General features: G+C 39.4%; 1 protein-coding gene across 2 annotated transcripts in view; it reads left to right on the top strand.

Annotated features, from left to right (window-relative positions):
- map3k9 (mitogen-activated protein kinase kinase kinase 9) overlaps positions 1–20,106 on the top strand; it is a 143,425-nt gene that overhangs the window by 1,381 nt on the left and 121,938 nt on the right. For both annotated transcript variants that reach the window (XM_043698138.2, XM_043698137.2), the window contains exon 2: positions 11,823–12,375. In XM_043698138.2, coding sequence (XP_043554073.2) covers positions 11,823–12,375 — 553 coding nt within the window. The remainder of the gene's footprint in view (positions 1–11,822; positions 12,376–20,106) is intronic.

Genomic DNA, 20,106 nt, shown 5'->3' with positions numbered 1-20,106 from the left:
AAGCACAGCCAGTCAGGCAGCATCCGAGGAGCAGAAGAATCAACGTTTCGGGATAAGCCCTTCATCACGAATGAGTCTTGTGGGCCTTGGGGTGTGTGCTGAGAGAAAATGGGAGGGGGGGGTGGGGTTGGGGGAAGGTAACTGAGAATGCAATAGATACACGAAGGTGGGGGAGAAGGTGATAGGTCAGAGAGGAGAGTGGAGCGGCTAGATGGGAAAGGTCAAGAGGACGGTGCCGAGTTGGAGGCTTGGAACTGGGATAATGTAGGGGAGGGAAATAAGGAAACTGGTGAAATCCACATTGATCCCGTGTGGTTGCAGGGTCCCAAGTCGGAATAATGAGGCGTTCTTCCTCCAGGTATCAGGTGGTAAGGGTTTGGCGAGAGGGGAGGCCCAGGATCTGCATGTCCCACTCGTCCTCTTGACCTGTCCATCACCTATTCCATATATCCACTCCACCCTCCTCTCTGACCTATCATCTTCTCCCTCACCTTCATCTACCTATCGCATTCTCAGCTACCTCCCCCACCCCAACCCCAACCCCAACCCCATCTACCTCCCATTTATCTCTCAGCCCCGTGGCCCACAAGCCTCATTCCTGACGAAGGGCTTATGTCTGAAATCTTGATTCTCCTGCTCCTCAAATGATGCCTGACCTGTGCTTTACCAGCACCACACTGTCGATTCTGATCCCCAGCACCTGCAGTCCTCACTTTCTCCATATGTATGACAATGACATCCACTATAAATTATTCCCACCTCTCTCACCCTTTTTGCCCCTTATAATTTGTCATGCTGTTTCTCTAAAACCAGTATCAAATGGCTCTTAATGTGTTCACTTAATTGGGAAGTCAATAGCTACTGTCTCCCATACTGTGTTACAAATTGCATTACTTAGTCAACTCCCCCTCTCTGATCACTGTCTAAAGCTGAACTAGACCTTTTCCAGCCTTGACCTCATCATTGGTCTAAAGCTGAGCTTCTGACCCAATAACCACATCTGCAATGCACCTGTGCCCACTTCAGTGATGTCACCGATCTCTAGCTTTACTTCTACCCATCTGCTGCTGAAACCATAATTTGTAGACAAGCAGGAGGCTGGAAGAACACAGCAAGCCAGGCAGCATCAGGAGGTGGAGAAGTTGATGTTTCGGATGTAACCCTTCTTTGGGACTGGGGCTAGGTGTAAGGTGAGCTGCAGATAAAGGGGGTGGAGGGGGCAGGGTGGTGAAGTGGAGATAAGTGAAGACAGGTAGAGGGTACGATCTGTTTGGTCGATGGGAGGAATGAATCCGGTACGTGGTGGGAGGAATGGGAGGGGCTGGGAAGTGATTCAGGAAAGGGAAGAGAGGTTATTGAACTTGAAGAACTCAGTGTTGACTCCTCCAGGCTAAAGGCTGCCCATGCAGAAGATGAGGTGTTGAAACCATAACTTGTGTCATTGTTACTTCTACATTTGACTATTCTTATTTGCTGTCCTACTCTCCTGTCTTCCATACTATATAAACTTGAATTCATTCAAAATGCTGCTGCCTATATCCTAATCCACAGGCAAGTCAGATTTACATGTTACTTCTGTACAAGCTGACTTCAATTGGCTCCGAATCCTCAGTTTGAAATTCTCATTATGTTCAACTCCCTCTTGCTACACTCTTTCCTATCTATACACCTCTTGCAGTCCTTTAGCCCTTCTTTGATGTAACATTGAAGGGGGTGACAGCATGTGTATGAAGTGGTTTGATAAAGTTGGATTTGGTTGAAATTCATAAGCATGTAATGTTTAAAATTTAATGCCAGTTGCCAAAGTATGAAGTGATACCCTTTAGAAAGAAAAATGAAAAAGCAATATGGTTTAAAAGTGCATGTTGGAACTCAGTTTTGTTTCACTATATACGGGATTATATAACAATAACTGTGTTTGAAGGAAACAGCTCAACACTATCTTAAGAGCAACTAGGGATAGACAATAAATATTGGCTCAGCCAGTGACATCCACATCCCAAGAGTGAGTTATAAATATGTGTATGAAAGTCATGTTCAATGGTGCAATGTTCTGTTAGGTTAACACTCAAAATTGATCTTAACATTGTCAAAGTTCTGTATGTTTCTAGGCTGACATTAAACTCTCAGCCACACTTCACCAATGCAATATATGTGTATGCATGTGTATTCACTTGTGCTTTTCTTTATTTGGTTTCTGTACTGTCTTGCTGGTAACAGCCCAAAAGATGTTTTACATTCTTGATTCTAAAAACTCTTGTTAGAAATCCAAACTAAGATTGTTAAAATGGAATGCTGTGAACTACCAGTGTTTACTAAAACCATACACCTGGCAGCGTCTCTATCCCATTGTTGCTGTGGGTCCAATGTAAGTCCATTTATTGATGACAAAACTGCTTCATCAGTTTAGATTTTTTCAATGTCAGCTACCTTAATATCTTCCTATTTGTCATTATTAGTAATCTTTATTCACCACCATCAGCTTAAGTATTTGTGTTTGTTCAGAACCTTCCTTTTCTCCTTGAGAATGACCCCATTTTTTATTTTCATACAAAACTTATTTCGAATGGGGCATTCCCCATTTACTACAACATGAGAAAGTAAGAAAACAATCAAAATAATTTAAAGGAGTCACTACCTTTTGGGAAACGGAAATTTAAATGCTCAACTGTGTAAGAATAAAGGATCATTCTCAGAAATATGCATAATTGAGCACAAGTTATGAAATAAATTTTAATTTGTAATTGTACCAAAATCCTATAGATGAAGTCGCCATAACCAATACTGACTAAGAATTCACAAGTCAAATGGAGAGATTTAAAAGAGCAAATTTTGTTAGAGAGTTATAAATGGGAAATTCAAGATGATTTCCTCTGTACCCACTACAAAGCTTTGGTATCCTTCCTGAAGAGTGGTGTCTCAGTACTTCAACTGAGGATAACTAATGAATCAAAAAGGTCTAACACAGTTCCCTTGCTTTTGTGTTCTTTGACTCTACTTGTAAAGCCAATAATCAAGCATTTATTTTTATAAAGAAACAGCCCAATCAATTTACCTGCCATGTTAAAAATCTGTTTTGTAAACTCTGGCTTGGAGTCATAGTCATAGAGATGTACAGCACGGAAACAGACCCTTTGGTCCAACCCATCCATACCGACCAGATATCCCACCTGCCAGCACCCAGCCCATATCCCTCCAAACCCTTCCTATTCATATACCCATCCAAATGCCTCTTAAATGCTGCAATTGTACCAGCCTCCACCACATCCTCTGGCAGCTCATTCCATACATGAAAAAACCCTCTGTGTGAAAAATCTCTCCTTAGGTCTCTTTTATATCTTTCCCCTCTCACCCTAAATCTAAGCCTTCTAGTTCTGGACTCTAAGGAAAAGACTTTGTCTATTTATCCTATCCATGCCCCTCATAATTTTGTAAACATCTATAAGGTCACCCCCTCAGCCTCCGACGCTCCAGGGAAAACAGCCCCAGCCTGTTCAGCCTCTCCCTGTAGCTCAGACCCTCCAACCCTGGCAACATCCTTGTAAATCTTTTCTGAACCCTTTCAAGTTTCACAACATCTTTCCGATAGGAAGGAGACCAGAATTGCATGCAATATTCCAACAGTGGCCTAACCAATGTTCTGTACAGCCTCAATATGACCTCCCAACTCCTGTACCCAGTACTCTGACCAATAAATGAAAGCATACCAAACGCCTTCTTCACTATCCTATCTCCCTGCGACTCCACTTTCAAGGAGCTATGAACCTGCACTCCAAGGTCTCTTTGTTCAGCAACACTCCCTAGGACCTTACCATTAAATGTATAAGTCCTGCTAAGATTTGCTTTCCCAAAATGCAGCACCTCGCATTTATCTGAATTAAACTCCATCTGCCACTTCTCAGCCCATTGGTCCATCTGCTCCAGATCCTGTTGTAATCTGAGGTAACCCTCTTCGCTGTCCACCACACCTCCAATTTTGGTGTCATCTGCAAACTTACTAACTGTATCTCTTATGCTCGCATCCAAATCATTTATGTAAATGACAAAAAGTAGAGGACCAGCACCGATCCTTGTGGCACTCCACAGGTCACAGGCCTCCAGTCTGAAAAACAACCCTCCACCACCACCCTCTGTCTTCTACCTTTGAGCCTGTTCTGTATCCAAATGGCTAGTTCTCCCTGTATTCCATGAGATCTAACCTTGCTAATCAGTCTCCCATGGGGAACCTTGTCGAACGCCTTACTGAAGTCCATATAGATCACATCTACTGCTCTGCCCTCATCAATCTTCTTTGTTACTTTTTCAAAAAACTCAATCAAGTTTGTGAGACATGATTTCCCACGCACAAAGCCATGTTGACTATCCCGAATCAGTCCTTTCCTTTACAAATACATATACATCCTGTCCTTCAGGATTCCCTCCAACAACTTGCCCACCACCGAGGTCCGGCTCACCAGTCTATAGTTCCCTAGCTTATTTTTACCGCCCTTCTTAAACAGTGGCACCATGTTTGCCAACCTCCAGTCTTCCAGCACCTCACCTGTGACTATCAATGATACAAATATCTCAGCAAGATACTCAGCAATCACTTCTCTAGCTTCCCACAGAGTTCTCGGGTACACCTGATCAGGTCCCCGGGATTTATCCACCTTTAACCATTTCCAGACATCCAGCACTTCCTCCTCTGTAATCTGGACATTTTGCAAGATGTCACCATCTTCATTTAGTATCTCCCCCATTTTCTGTGGCTCCACAGAAAGGCCGCCTTGCTTATCTTTGAGGGGCCCTATTCTCTCCCTAGTTACCCTTTTGTCCTTAATATATTTGTAAAAACCCTTTGGATTCTCCTTAATTCTATTTGCTAAAGCTATCTCGTGTCTCTGTTTTGCCATCCTGATTTCCCTCTTAAGTATACTCCTACTTTCTTTATATTCTTCTAAGGATTCACTTAATCTATCCTGTCTATACCTGACATATGTTTCCCTCTTTTTCTTAACCAAACCCTCAATTTCTTTCATTATCCAGCATTCTCTATACCTACCAGCCTTCCCTTTCACCCTGACAGGAATATACTTTCTCTGGATTCTTGTTATCTCATTTCTGAAGGCTTCCCATTTTCCAGCCGTCCCTTTACCTGCGAACATCTGCCTCCAATCAGCTTTCAAAAGTTCTTCCTAATGCCGTCAAAATTGGCCTTTCTCCAATTTAGAACTTCAACTTTTAGATCTGGTCTATCCTTTTTCATCACTATTTTAAAACGAATAGAATTATGGTCACTGGCCCCAAAGTGCTCCCCCACTGACACCTCAGTCACCTGCCCTGCCTTATTTCCCAAGAGTAGGTCAGGTTTTGCACCTTCTCTAGTAGGTACATCCACATACTGAATCAGAAAATTGTCTTGTACGCACTTAAGAAATTCCTAAACCTTTAACACTATGGCAGTCCCAGTCGATGTTTGGAAAGTTAAAATCCCCTTCCATAACTACCCTATAATTCTTACAGATAGCTGAGATCTCCTTCCAAGTTTGTTTCTCAATTTCCCTCTGACTATTGGGGGGTCTATAATACAATTCCAATAATGTGATCATCCCTCTTTTACTTATCAGTTCCACCCAAATAACTTCCCTGGATGTATTTCCAGGATTATCCTCCCTCAGCACAGCTGTAATGCTATCCCTTATCAAAAAATGCCACTCCCCCTCCTCTCTTGCCTCCCTTTCTATCCTTCCTGTAGCATTTGTATCCTGGAACATTAAGCTGCCAGTCCTGCCCGTACCTGAACCATGTTTCCGTAATTGCTATGATATCCCAGTCCCATGTTCCTAACCATGCCGAGTTCATCTGTCTTCCCTGTAAGGCTCCTTGCATTGATATAAATGCAGTTTAATTTATTAGTCCTACCTTGTCCCTGCCTGCCCTGACTGTTTGACTCACTTCTGTTCTCAGCTGTATCCATCTCAGATTGATCTCTTTCCTCACTATCTCCCTGGGTCCCACCCTCCCACCTTACTAGTTTAAATCCTTCCAAGCAGTTCTAGCAAATCTCCCTGCCAGTATATTAGTCCCCTTCCAATTTAGGTGCAATCCGTCCTTCTTGTACAGGTCACGTCTACCCCAAAAGAGATTCCAATGATTCAAAAATGTGAATCCTTCTCCCATACACCAGCTCCTCAGCCATGCATTCATCTGCTCTATCCTCCTATTCCTGCCCTCACTTGCTCGTAGCACTGGGAGTAATCCAGATATTACTACCCTTGAGGACCTCCTTTTTAAATTTCTGCCTAACACTCTGTAATCCCTTCATAATCTCAACCTTTTCCCTTCCTATGTCTTTGGTTCCAATGTGGACAGTGGCCTCCTGCTGGCCTCTCTCCCCCATGAGAACATTCTGCACCCTCTCTGAGACTTCCTTGATCCTGGCACCAGGGAAACAATACACCATTCTGCTTTTTCTCTGCTGGCCACAGAAACGTCTGTCTGTACCTCGGACTACAGAATCCCCTAACACAATCGATCTCTTGGAAGCTGACGTACCCCTCGTTGCATTAGAGCCAGTCTCAATACTAGAAACTTGGCTGTTCGTGCTACGTTCCCCTGAAAATCCATCACCCCCTACATTTTCCAAAACAGCAGACCTGTTTGAAATGGGTATATCCACAAAAGACTCTTGCACTAGCTGCCTACCTCTCTTACCCTTCTTGGAGTTAACCCATCTATGTGACTGTATCTGAGACTTTCCCCCCTTCCTTTAACTGCCATCCATCACATACTGTTGCTGTTGCAAATTCCTCATCGCTTCTTCCAACCAATCCACTCGATCTGATAAGATTCGCATCCAACAGCATTTATGGTAGATATAATCCGCAGTAACCCTTAAACTCTCTTTAAACTCCCACATCTGACAAGAAGTACATATTCGCATTTCAAGGCAATAATACATTTTGTGAGAACAATTGCATCCTTGAATCACGTTGACCGAGTTGCACGTCAATGTAAAATACAGTGTGTTTGTGATGGGCTGGAAAAAAATTGGGTTTATTTCCTTTTCACCAGTTTTATTTAAGATCCAATCAGTACCATGGTGGGTTTCTGCAACTGGTCATCAGACTGAACCTTAAGTTAAATTGCTGAAATTGGAGCTTGGTTTTGCCTTTCCTCATTGCAAATGTATTTTTACATTAAATTAAAGAGCATTTTGGTCGCAGTGAGGCTCAAGAAGGTGTTGTGTGATATGGTAAAATGTGGCTTTTAATGAATTTTGTTATATGTATTGTTCCATCCATTGTTCAAAGTATCCATAATCTTTTTTCTTACCCATGCTTCTTTCCCCAGTGCCATTCATCATCCCAAAAAAAGCTGAACTTTCTCAGTGGAATTGCATTTTGTGTTACCTTCCAAGTGATATAACTACGGTCAACACAGAAGCAACAAAAAAAAAGCATGTGCTGTAAATCTGAAATAAAAATGGAAACAGATAGAAATCCTCCAGGCAGCACCAGTGCACAGAGGATTGCTTATATTTATGACATTTAAAATAAAAGCAGAATGTTGGCTCAGTGAACAACATATCATTCAGCATCTGAAAGAATAAGGCTGGTTAATGATTTAGATTAGATGCATCCTCAGTATTGATGAAGGATTACATGCAAAATGTTACGCTAACTTTTCTTCCAGTAGTTTTCTGTGCACCAGTGCGATTTTTAGCAATGTTTTAGATTAACAAACATTTATGACTTTGCATTGACTTGCTGTTGCTGATCTTTGCTATTGCTTAGATTAAAAAAAACATTACTTTTGCAGGGAATATGGGAGATCTGAAACATCAAAATGTAGTTTTTACATGTTTTCTTGACTGCTGTCCAATACCAATTTAAGGCAAAATACATTAAGTTGTAAAGTTTCATTCTAGATTAATAAGTTTTTTGACTTTCTGGTTTATGGAGTTGCCTTGTTCATGAGATGAGATTATGACCTTAGTTCTCATTCCCCGGTAACCTCTCAACTTGTCACATTAACAGCCTTTGAATCTGGTTTCCAGCATCTGCAGTCATTTGTTTTTACCCTTTTAAATTTATAAACTCTAAATAGAAATTGGTTCAAGCTTGTAAAACTGTAAACCATTTTCCTTATTGGTGGACAGCATCTGCAGATTTTATTATGCAGTCAGTTGCGAAGGTCATTTAAGCATATTTGTCAAACCAATGGTAATGTGACTGTTAAGTGCTCATCTATGAAATGATTTATTTATAAAAATTCAAACAATGTGTGTTACTTGATTTATTTTATGCTGAGCTATGAAATTCTGTAAAAAATTTTCTGGCTTTGTTTGCCTTGCACAGTTTGAATTTATTGTCCTGAACACTGTTAAGATGCACATTTTGGGTTGTAAATTCTCTGGAGAAATGTTGCACCATCCTTGAGAATTTCAAGCCAAGGCAACACATTTGCAAAATTAAAAGAACCATTGAACTGATGAAATGATCTTTTCAATAAATTCAAATCGATAAAGAAATTTGCAGACAAATACCCAAATGGTTACATGGGGTCTAATGCACCTTTGTGGTGGAGGGACCATGGGTCCTGGTTTAACTAACTTCTGAAAGATTAGTTGCTCAGTCTAACCAAAAATTTCAAAATGAGCAAAAAGATTTTTCTAATCATATGTGACAATTCTTAATCTGGCAGCTATGAAGTTAATAGAGAAGACCAAGGCTACAAGAGGATTATGCATTGTCCAGAGTTTCAGATTTTAAACACTTGAAAATATAATTGTATTTGTGTGGATTTCTGGGAAGCCTGAACTTGGTCATTAGATTTCGCATAGTCAACACAACCCAATATCATTCATTACATAATATAAAACATAGGCATTGATATTTGGGTGTACACTATTCTATCATGACTCATTAACAGTGGTTGGGATTGTTAGCCTGTGCTTAAGGTTAGATAATGATTGGATGCCAGATGCAGAAGTGTGTTCTATTTTTCAATTATTACCTTTTCTAGTCTTGATAAATATGTCCTTCTATTTGAGCAACAGGTGAAGCTACCTGTTTCACCCTGCTGCTACAAAGTAGTATAATGAGTGGTGTTCACCGCTAATCGGATGTTGCTGTCAAGCTGAAAAGTCTCACAAATGAGTCATGTGATATTTGAAGTTCATGGCCTTCTGCTGTCTGCAATAGGCAAAGTACTGACCGTACCCACCAGCCTGTGTTTGCAAAACTGTCAATAAAGTATTTAACATTTGGTGTGATTCGAACATTGATTGATGTTCGTTCAATCATCCTAACTGTGCAAATAATTACTTTGACATATAATTTTAAATCGTCAGTCAGGCTTACAGAGTAGTGCATGTGCACCTACTTGAAGTGACATATCAATGTACAAGGCCCTATTTGCAGATAGGGAGAACATATATTGACATTGTGCTTGTCAACTTAACAAAATATGTGACATCCATTTCCTGGTTTGTTCCTTGATCAGTATTAACTTGCCTGGTTTTAGTTTAAACAAAGCTTGGTTTCACTTGTTAGTCATCATTGGACTGCTGCATTTGCCTCTACTGATCTTGCCAACCAGCAGCACTGTCTTCTCATACAGTACAAAATGTTGTTCCCCTTTCTTGCGAATGTGTTGATTTGTGCAAGTTGAAAAGCTCTGGGAAAGTATTTTTTTAGCAAAAAACATTTGCTATATTTTTCTTCATGATTATTAACATTTTTCTTACCATATTATGCAAACTGTAAAAATATCCAGCAGATAAAGTTGTATTGGTGTCGAGCCAAGCAGAAACAAAAAATGAAAATGTTTGGCCTTGCCTCCATTGGGAGGAACAAAGTCCAGACATGGGTAGATGATAGAGCTGGACATAACTTTTTTTGGGAGTAGGAGTATTTCTAATATTCTGTTTGATGAATTTAGTTAGTTCTGATGCCTAATAATGGAAATTTGTGCCAAAATAAAAGAAACAAAATCATTTTCCTCCCCTCTAAGTCCATTCAAAGGAAGAAAGAGATGTCCAATATTTTCATACTCAAAAATGTGATAATTTCACTCCCTCTCTATTATAATCTACCAATAGAAAAACATCAGGGACTATCTGTGTCCATCTTATTGCAATCTCCAGGGTCAAGGTGATAACCTGTTGTAGTTTTGCGGAGACCTTGCTATTTGCTATAACTCAAGGTAGGGACACCTATGAACAGTAAAATCACTTTAAAAATAATTGGAATTTGGGTTCAGTGTATATCTAAGAGGAATCTGAGTGATATAAATAATTAGTTGTTATGATAACTATTCACTATTGTGTTTGACTTGAAAGCACGAACAAGAGGTTTTGTCAACTTACATGCGAGTCAATTAGCCAAATACAGATTGACGGTCCCTGATGTTTTTATACTGGTAGGTTATAATAGAGAGGGAGTGAAATGATCAAAGTTTTGCAGTAGAGTATAAAAATGTAGGACACATCTCTTGCTTCCTTTGAATGGAGTTAGAGGGGAGGAAAATGATTGTGTTTCTTTTGTCTTGGCACAAAGGTCCATTGTAAGGCATCAGAACTAACTAAATCCATCAAACAAAATATTGGAACTATTCCTCCTCCTGAAAAAAAAAAGTTGAGGCCAACTCTACCATGTACTCATGTATGGTCTTTGTACCTCCCAGTGGAGGCAAGGCCAAACATTTTCATTCCTCGTTTTTGCTTTGCTCGACATATTTTCAGTGTTTAACTCAACCCTTATTTTTGGAAGGACTTTTTTTGAAGTTTCAAAGGTCAACATACGCTGTGACTTATGGTAATGGTGATCATTTTGAGTTAGGTCTCTTTATGTTGTCCAATTTCTGCTTTATGTGATTTTACTTACTTTATATTGGGACTGCTTCTTCTGTAGGGAATGTAATGTAATGTAATGTGCGTAGTAACAACAACAACTAACAGATCTGATTTGGGTCAAAAGAATCTTTAGAATTATTTGTAGTTTTAATCTTTTTGAGATTAACTTCATATCCATTGCAAAGGCCAACTTAAGCAATACATAATACTAAAACCTGACTTAATGGATGTAGGTTTGCTCACTGAGCTGGAAGTTTCATTTTCAGATGTTTCATCACCATACTAAGTAACATCTTCAGTGAGCCTCCAGATGAAGCCTGACTTAATGTTATTGAATACTTGAGATACTTTAACCTATACTATATTTCAGTCGTTGCAGTGTTATTTATGTCAAAGCAAACTTTTCTAAGGCAAATCGAGGAGCAATTTAATGGGATGTCAATTTAAACTTCTGGTTTTGAATAGCTAAAACCTGGAAATTGCTTATCAAGAAAATTTCTAAATATAATTGTACAGGTAAAAAAAAAACTGGATAATAGGAAGAAATCAGGAAGCCTCAGGGTACGAATAATGCACAAAGAGTATTACATTTAAGCTGTATTAAACACAAGATATTAGAAATACAAAGAAGATTATTCAGCATCTGGAAGTGACAATTTTGTTTGCTGTTACACCTGGCACAGTAAGAAACTTTTTTTTTGAGGGGACAAAGAATTCGAGCTTGAAACTTCAAATGCACACCTACTTTTTGGGAATATTTTTCTGTTATATAATTTGATTGTTTGTGGGAAAATATACATAAAATAAATTAATGGATTGAGAATGGAACCTTCAGCGTATAAAATACACTAAAAATTCAAATAATTTAGAACATGTGTGATGCTATCAAGGAGAAATGATGAGTGTTGTCAGGGGCAAACGATACATGCAATGAACTAACTGAATCTATTCTCCCCCTCTCTCTTTTGCTATGTTGACTGTTTAGGATTTCAAAGTCTCTGGAGATGAAGGCTGGTGGACAGGCAAAATCAATGACCAGGTTGGCATCTTTCCCAGCAACTATGTCACCAATGCCCCGTGTTACAGTAAGTTGCAAGGTCAGAGCACGGAACACTACCCTCTGCCACTGGAAATGGACTTTAATGAGCTGCAGCTGGAGGAGATTATTGGTGTCGGTGGCTTTGGAAAAGTCTACAGGGGCATCTGGAGGTCAGAGGAGGTAGCTGTTAAAGCAGCTCGGCAGGACCCAGATGAGGATATTAGTCAGACCATTGAGAATGTTAAGCAAGAAGCAAAACTGTTTGCTATGCTGAAGCACCCTAACATCATAGCCTTAAAAGGGATTTGTCTGAAAGAGCCCAATCTTTGCTTAATCATGGAGTTTGCCCGTGGAGGCTCCTTAAATAGAGTGTTATCGGGCAAGAAGATACCACCTCATATTCTTGTCAACTGGGCAGTACAGATTGCAAGGGGCATGAATTACTTGCACGAAGAAGCAATTGTTCCTATTATTCATCGGGACCTCAAGTCTAGTAACAGTAAGTATATTGGCAATGTCTGCTGCGCATTGGTTGCCAGCCACAAGGATGGGCTTGTTGAATTGTTGGGACGAATTCAAAAGCTTCAGGGAATAAGTTATTTTCTACATACATTGTGCTTGATAAAGTGTGTTGTGAAATAGAGTATTACAAATTCATGCTCACTTCACTTCTCCAGTCATGATTTAAAATGAGTTCCGTTGAGTGTGCTTTTAATGTTTAAAATGCAGAAGGAAATGAAGGTAGGATTACCATGATGAATCATACACTCCCATTATGAAAAATCTATCCCAATGATAATTTTTGCAGGTTTCTACCACTGCTGCATTGTACCATGGTCCAGTAAAGATAAAGCTATGGTACACAGCTTTTTGTAGATGCTGAAAGTGGAAGGAACCAGATGGGATTTGTTTAAAAAAAATTGAATGCGTTCAAACCAATATATTCTGGATGAGCCCAGTTTGGGTTTGGAAGTTGATCATGTTGGTTGGATGGATTGCAGTGGAGATGGCGCCAACAGCACAGTTTTAATTCCTATGAAGGCCTCGCCGTCTTCATCTCAGCCTGTTCTGGAGGTATAGTGACTCTCAGAATAAGCCACCACCAGTCATCCCTCTGTCATGAGGGAGCAGCCCTATAGCAACCTTACCTATTTTGGATCAGGCCTTCCCCCAACCCCCGCAACGTCTGCCCACATTGAGACAAATGTACAATCAATCCTCATAACTGATTCTGCCCAAAATTCATTTGACCTGCCTCCATTCCATGTCCCTTGATATCTTTGCCTAACAAAAATCTGTGATCCCAGATTTTGAATTTCCGTGGTTCCCCTCCCACCTTGTGAGGAAACAGTTCCACATGGCCAGTACCGCGGACAAAATGTTTCCTCATTTCACACTTAAAAGGTCTGCCATCAATTTTAACATTTTTTGCCTTTGTTCTGGATTCTTCTATCAAAGGATCAGGTGATAAAGGGAAACTATCAAATTCCTTGCTTATTAAAATAAAATCAATTAGATGATTAGATAATTTTCTGAACTCAAGGGGCTGCAAGCCAAGCTTATGCAAACCTAATCTCATAATATAATCTTTTAAATCTAGGTACCATTCTGGTCAATCTGTGATTTTAGTTCCTTTATGGTAATTATTTTCTGAGATTTGATGCTTAAACTGAATAGAACATTCTAAAAGGCTTTATTCTAGCAAAGTAGACTCCCTACTTCTGAATTACAAATCTGTAGAGGTAAATGTCAATATTCCATTTGTCTTTTTGATTGCTTTTTATACCTGTTCACTAGCTTTGTGATTTGTTTGTGTGGGCACTCACATCCCTTTGCTTCTCCACCGTTCCTTGCCTCTCACCATTGGGAAAATTGTTGTTTTTTTGTAGATTTAAAGTGGATGACTTCATTGTTTCCCACAATGAACTCCATTTTCCTCACTATGTATTGCATGTTGCTTGGTCCCAATTAAATTGACAGCACAGATGTTTACCACTTAATTTATGTAAGGCAGACTGAACAACCATATGTAAGGGATTAATTTATTCATTCTCGACGCCTTTCTATTTGGCCCAGGTCAGCTGGAGAGGGAATGGAGAAATTGACACCTGGTAACTTGGGATCAGTATTCCTTTTTGTCCTAATAACTTACACTTTCAGCAACTTCATAGTTAAAAAAAATGTTTGCACTATAAGGTGCAGGGAAAGTCTAAGTATTAACCTTAACCCAGAGAAAATTAGTCTCTGGTTTCAAACCCAATCTAGACAGGTACATGTTGTCTCTGTTGTTCATTAGCATTATCTTGTGAAATTGGTTTATGAAGGGAGTATTCTTTGCAGGTTTGACTGAAGCATGTAATTGTGGATAGGGGCAAATGAGTTTTACGTGACATCTGGCTTTATCATACCTTTCTTGAGAATGCTTGAATGGCAGAAAATCTTTCCATCCCCTCAACACTAACATGCATTGACTGAATACACACAAAGTTTGAATAGTCACAAAACAGAGTTATGATTTAGTTTGAAGGATCACTGTAAGTTTTATTTATATACGCAAATACCAGTGAATGTACGATTGATGACAGCCCACAGTGCTACTGGTTATCCAAATGTGAGTGTGCGCCAGCAGCCTTGAGTATAAAGAATTTTGTCTGAATCTTTTTTTATGATCATGTTTGGCTGAACTAAGTTTAGTTGTTGACCAACAGGCATGCTAAAGATCACTCGACAGGGATCATTGAGTTAACTTTCTTCCCATGTTATCTGAGGTTTTTTTTCTCTGGGAGAATGCATTCCAATTGTATTTCCTTCCTGCTGTCTTGCCTGGGATTGGTAACTCGGCACAAATCAAGATTTGAGCCTGGAATTTTCAAGATTTTATGGTTCAATTTCATATTTGATAAGTATAATGGTCAGTATTTTTTTTCTAATCAGCCTGTTCAGTGATGTTATTACATGCCTTGGGGCAGGTGAGATTTGAGCCCAGGCCTTGCTATGAAATACTTCAAGATGTTTTTGATTTCAGCTTCACCCTCCCCAACCCTGCACCCATGGTAGTTTATACATGCTGAAGATCAAGTGCTTATGTGATTTGCTTTATTTATGATGGCTTTGTGATAGTCTTTGCTGATTGTTTTTTTTTTCATTCTGCAGAATGTTTTCCTGGGCCAGTAAATTGATTTTAACCCTGTCAAATTATACATAAGTGGCCTTTAAAGCATTTTTCTAATTAGACCATGCAGGGAAAGGAACTCATGATACTGAACTCATTTGATTTTGGTGCACAACTTTAAATATATTGAGTATTTAGATTTTTATTCAAATTTATGGTTTAAAATGTTTGCTATGAAGTTTGTGTTTAAGTCCTATTTTGACATCATCTCAAATTGCACAGTCTTGACACTGATTTTGAGCAGTAAAGGAACTATTAAGTTAAATTTGTAGCTCAATATGCATTCATTTACTGTAAGCCACAGATTGAATGGTTGACCATTGTACCACCCAGGTGATCCAAGTTGACAAAAGTTTCACCTAACTAAACAGAATAGGATGCCAATGTATGTTGTCCACCACCTACAGTCTTAGAGAAACTCCACTAGGGCAACAGTACACAGTCCTGGTAACCACCACAGAAAGTACCCAGACCAACCAAGTGAAAGTAGAGTGGCCAAGATTGATCGATAGTGCCAGAGGGAGCAGGGAATACACTGTCAAGCTAGAGATCTTCATCTTCCAAACAGCACCCTAAGGGCACAAAAGAAGGGAGTGTGGTAAGAAAAAGCCCAAAGTGCCTGACTGGTCAGCTAAGATGTAAATAAAAATCTTTCTACAATACACAGACACCTAATACTCAATTAAATGGAGTTAAGTAAAATTAAGGTTGCCTTTAGATCAGCCCATAGGATACTGGAAAAGAGGATTAAAGACAATTGTGAAAGTGCTGGTAAAAAACTTTTTCTGTTATGTGAAGAGTTAGAAGATTTCAAAAGACTTTATTGGTATTCTGAAGATGTTCAAGGTACAACCCAAAGTAGTTATAATATGTGGTAGAAATATTAAACGTGTGAAAGAAAAATATTGCAGATACCATAAATCTGAAAGAAAAACAGAAAAAGCCTGAAATTATAAGGTTAATTATTTTCTTTCTATTGCTGCTGTTGATCTGTTGAGTATTTTCAACATGTTCTTATTTATTTATTTATTTTTATTAAATGAGTGTTTTACATTCTATAATGTGATGGTGCTGAAGGAGTTATTGTACATGTTCATTGAGTTTTGCCTATTCTGTTGATGTCACTGTCTGTGGTGGAAAAAGTGAATTTTATGCTTGCCTTTGGAGGGATCAGATGTATTCTGTTCAGCTCTCGAGTCCTAGTGATTACACCTGAACTAATGTAGCTTGTACTTATTGCTATCATTCAATAAGCAACTTTGTTAACTAAGAGCAGTGTCTGTTCAACAGCGATATAAATGCTACCACTGATTATTCAACAGAACCTAGATAAGATGCAAACAAGGGAGAATTGGTGGGAGTGAACTACCTTAAGCAGCCTTTTCTTTGAAGCACATACTGACCAAGATGACAGATATTATGAAGTGCCAGTAAAGAAAATCAGGGTAATATAGCACTTTGCATCAGCCTTCACCTTCAGGATGGTGCATGACTGTTTGTTTGAATTTGATAATTTTAACAATCGTAATATTATCACAAATAAAAATGTTACTTTAGAAAGCACTAACATCCTGAACATAGAGCATTCAGTCTGGGTGATGGTTACTTGAATGTCCTTGGAGGTGGGACGTGTGCTGTGTGAACTCCAGCTCAATGCCTTTTATACTAATGATAATAGAGTTCCCATCCTCAGAAAAGGACACAAGGTTGATTTGGGGAACAAAACATGAATGGTTATTGAGAAAATCATTTGGAGAAGAAAATACAATTATTTAGATAATTCACAAATGAGAATGTACAAGGGTTCAAAAAAGGTCATGCTTTACAAATTTACTAATTCCTTTTATGGAGGTCAACAGGATAAAAGCTGAGGAAATTCAAATTAATGTCATCAATGTAAATTTCCAAAGCTTTTGGAAAAGGCATAGTCAGGAAATTGTTCAAGTTAGAGTTGGATTTTTCTGGAAATTGGTCAGCTATGCTGTTTCATGAGGATCTGTACTGGGACATTTATACTGTACTGTTAATGATATATGGAGGGGCTGTCAGCATAATCTGCAAATATTAGGATTTGTGAAAGTGTGAGGACTGTAAACGATGATCAGTGGTTTCATGGGGAGCTTGATGTGTCGGACATTTGGGTTTGTGACTGGCAAATGATTGTTAACTTAAAGAAGCAGTGTTATGTATTGAGGAAAAGTGAATACTGAACATACATACAATCTTGTGGAAACATTATTCGAGCAGATGGAGAAAGAAAAAGATCTAAAGTATTTCTGGTGCATAGATCTCCAAGGACTCATGAGTAATGCTATGAAACAAGACCCACAGTGAATAGTGTATTAGGGTGCATAAAATAGGACAATTATTTAGAAGAAAAAAAATTATAACCTTGTTCAAGACTGTAGATGGACCTGGGCTTTTGCCCGAAACGTCGATTTTGCTGCTCGTCGGATGCTGCCTGAATTGCTGTGCTCTTCCAGCACCACTGATCCAGAGTCTGGTTTCCAGCATCTGCAGTCATTGTTTTTACCTCAGTCAAAATACAGTATCAAGATAAGTTAGGACTCTAGACTTGGTGAAACATACACTTGGAGTGAATTTGTCAAAGTTAACAAAACAATAAAGGAGGTAGATTGTGTTCCACATTGACAGTTTCTTGCATTTGAATGGATTAGGGAACACCAGGTATGAAAATTAAGATTATATAAAATGTCAATTAGGTTAAATGACATGAAGTAGTTCCTTTCCCAGCAAATAATGGACTTCTGGTACATTCTGATGGCTTCTGAGATGGTATCTGATTTATTGAACTCCTTCAAGCAGGAGCTAGACCTATGTTAATATGGAGATAATCTCTTCCAGAGGATAGGTATTGTATGGAATTTCAGAGACCAGAGTAGAATGCGTTTTGATTACCATATATGGTTGGAAAGGATGCTCCTCGATCACTCTACTGTGAATTTGCCTCTGTTTTTAATCCTTGTCTTTCCAGGTGATCATATAGTTCTGAGTGGGATGGAGAGTGGATAAAAACAGGATGGGTCAGAAGGTCATTCCTGTCTGTTGTCTCAAATTAACTTGCAGAGGATTGAAAATAAAAAGTCTATTGAATCACATTTAGGCACCCAGAACAAACAAATATTGGTGAATGCCAAGAGATAATAGGGTAGATTTTCCACTGGCAATGTGGTTGTTAAACCAACATAAATGGGAACTGTACACAGGGATCCCATTATAGCACATTCCAAAGAAAGTGCATAGGAAATTGAATTTTGCACTGGGAAATTCCTCTAAGCTTGGATCCCCGTGAAAGTTACAGTTTAAATCAGAGACTTTGTACTGTTCTGATAGTTTCTCAGGATGGGTTACACAGTCCAACTCCTGAGTAATTAATAAAGTTACCCCTTACTTAGCTCATCAATCCAAATATTCTCTGCACCTGCTTGCCACTTCCAGAAAATCTGACCTGTTCTCCCCCATCCCCCACACAGTTGAACAGAGTTGTTAAGGCCAAGGTACAATTTGATTTCTTTTTTTCTCAGTTTTCATTCACAGGATGTGGGTTAGCTAGACCAGCATTTTTTTTTTTAGATTACTTAGTGTGGAAATAGGCCCTTCGGCCCAACAAGTCCACACCGACCCGCCGAAGCGCAACCCACCCAGACCTATTCCTCTACATTTACCCCTGCACCTAACACTATGGGCAATGTAGCATGGCCAATTCACCTGACCTGCACATTTTTGGACTGTGGGAGGAAACCGGAGCACCCGGAGGAAACCCACGCAGACACAGGGAGAATGTGCAAACTCCGCACAGTCAGTCGCCTGAGGCGGGAATTGAACCCGGGTCTCTGGCACTGTGAGGCAGCAGTGCTAACAACTGTGCCACCATGCCGCCCATTTCTTTGAGTTATTGAGTCATACCGCATGGAAACCAGTCCATGCCGACCATAATCTCAAATTAACCTAGTCCCACCTGCCTGCACTTGGCCCATATCCTCCAAATATTTCTTATTCATGTACTTATCTAAATGTCTTATAAACATTGTAATTATAGCCGTATACACCCATTTCTGTGGAAGTTCATTCCATACATCTTTAAAAAAAAAGAGTTGCCCCTCATGTATTTTTTTTTAAACTTTCCTTCACCTTAAAAATATTCCCCCTAATCTTGAAATCCCCCACCCTAGGGGAAAGACACTTGTTATTCACCTTATCAATGTGCCTTATGATTTTATAAACTTCTATAAGGTCACAACTCAACCTACTCTCCTGTATAAAATGTCCCAGCCTATCCAGCGCTCCATATAACTCAAGCTCTCTATTCCCGGCAGCATCCTGGTAAGTCTGTTCTGAACCTTCTCCAGCTTAATAATATCCTTTCTATAAGAAAGCGACCAGAACTGGGCACAGTACTCCAGAAAAGTCCTCACCAATGTCTTGTACAACATCAACATAATGTTCCAACTTTTTTTAAAAATTCATTCATGGGATGAGGGTGTAGTTGGCTAGATCAGCATTTATTGCCCATCACTAATTGCCCAGAAGGCAGTCAAGAGTCAACCATATTGCTGTAGGTTTTCTGTCACATGTAGACCAGACCAGGTAAGGATGGCAGATTTCCTTCCCTAAATGATATTAGTGAACAGATGGGGTTTTTCTGTACTCAAAAGTTTGAGCAATGAATGCAAGCATGCTAAACACCACCTTAACCAGCCTATCTATATATGATGCAAACTTCAAAGAATTATGTACCTGAACTCTTTTGTTCTACAACACTGCGCAAAGCTCTAATTTTAACTGTATAACCTCTGCCCTTGTGTTTTACCAACATGCATTTATCCAAATTAAACTACATCTGCCACTGTTCAGCTCATTGACACAATTGATCAAGATGTGTTTGTAATCTTAGATGACCACCTTCACTGTCCCCTAAATCACCAATTTTGGTGTGACCTGCAAACTTACTAACCATGTACATTCTCATCCAAATCATTTATATAAATGACAAACAAAAGTGGACCCAGCACCGATTCATGTGGAACACCACCAGGC

Source organism: Chiloscyllium plagiosum, unplaced genomic scaffold, assembly GCF_037043375.1.
Source record: "Chiloscyllium plagiosum isolate Xiang-an unplaced genomic scaffold, Cpla_swu_hap1 HiC_scaffold_8, whole genome shotgun sequence".
Lineage (NCBI taxonomy): Eukaryota > Metazoa > Chordata > Chondrichthyes > Orectolobiformes > Hemiscylliidae > Chiloscyllium > Chiloscyllium plagiosum.
The sequence above is the reverse complement of the archived record's forward strand: the minus strand, read 5'-3'. Positions and strand labels throughout refer to the sequence as shown.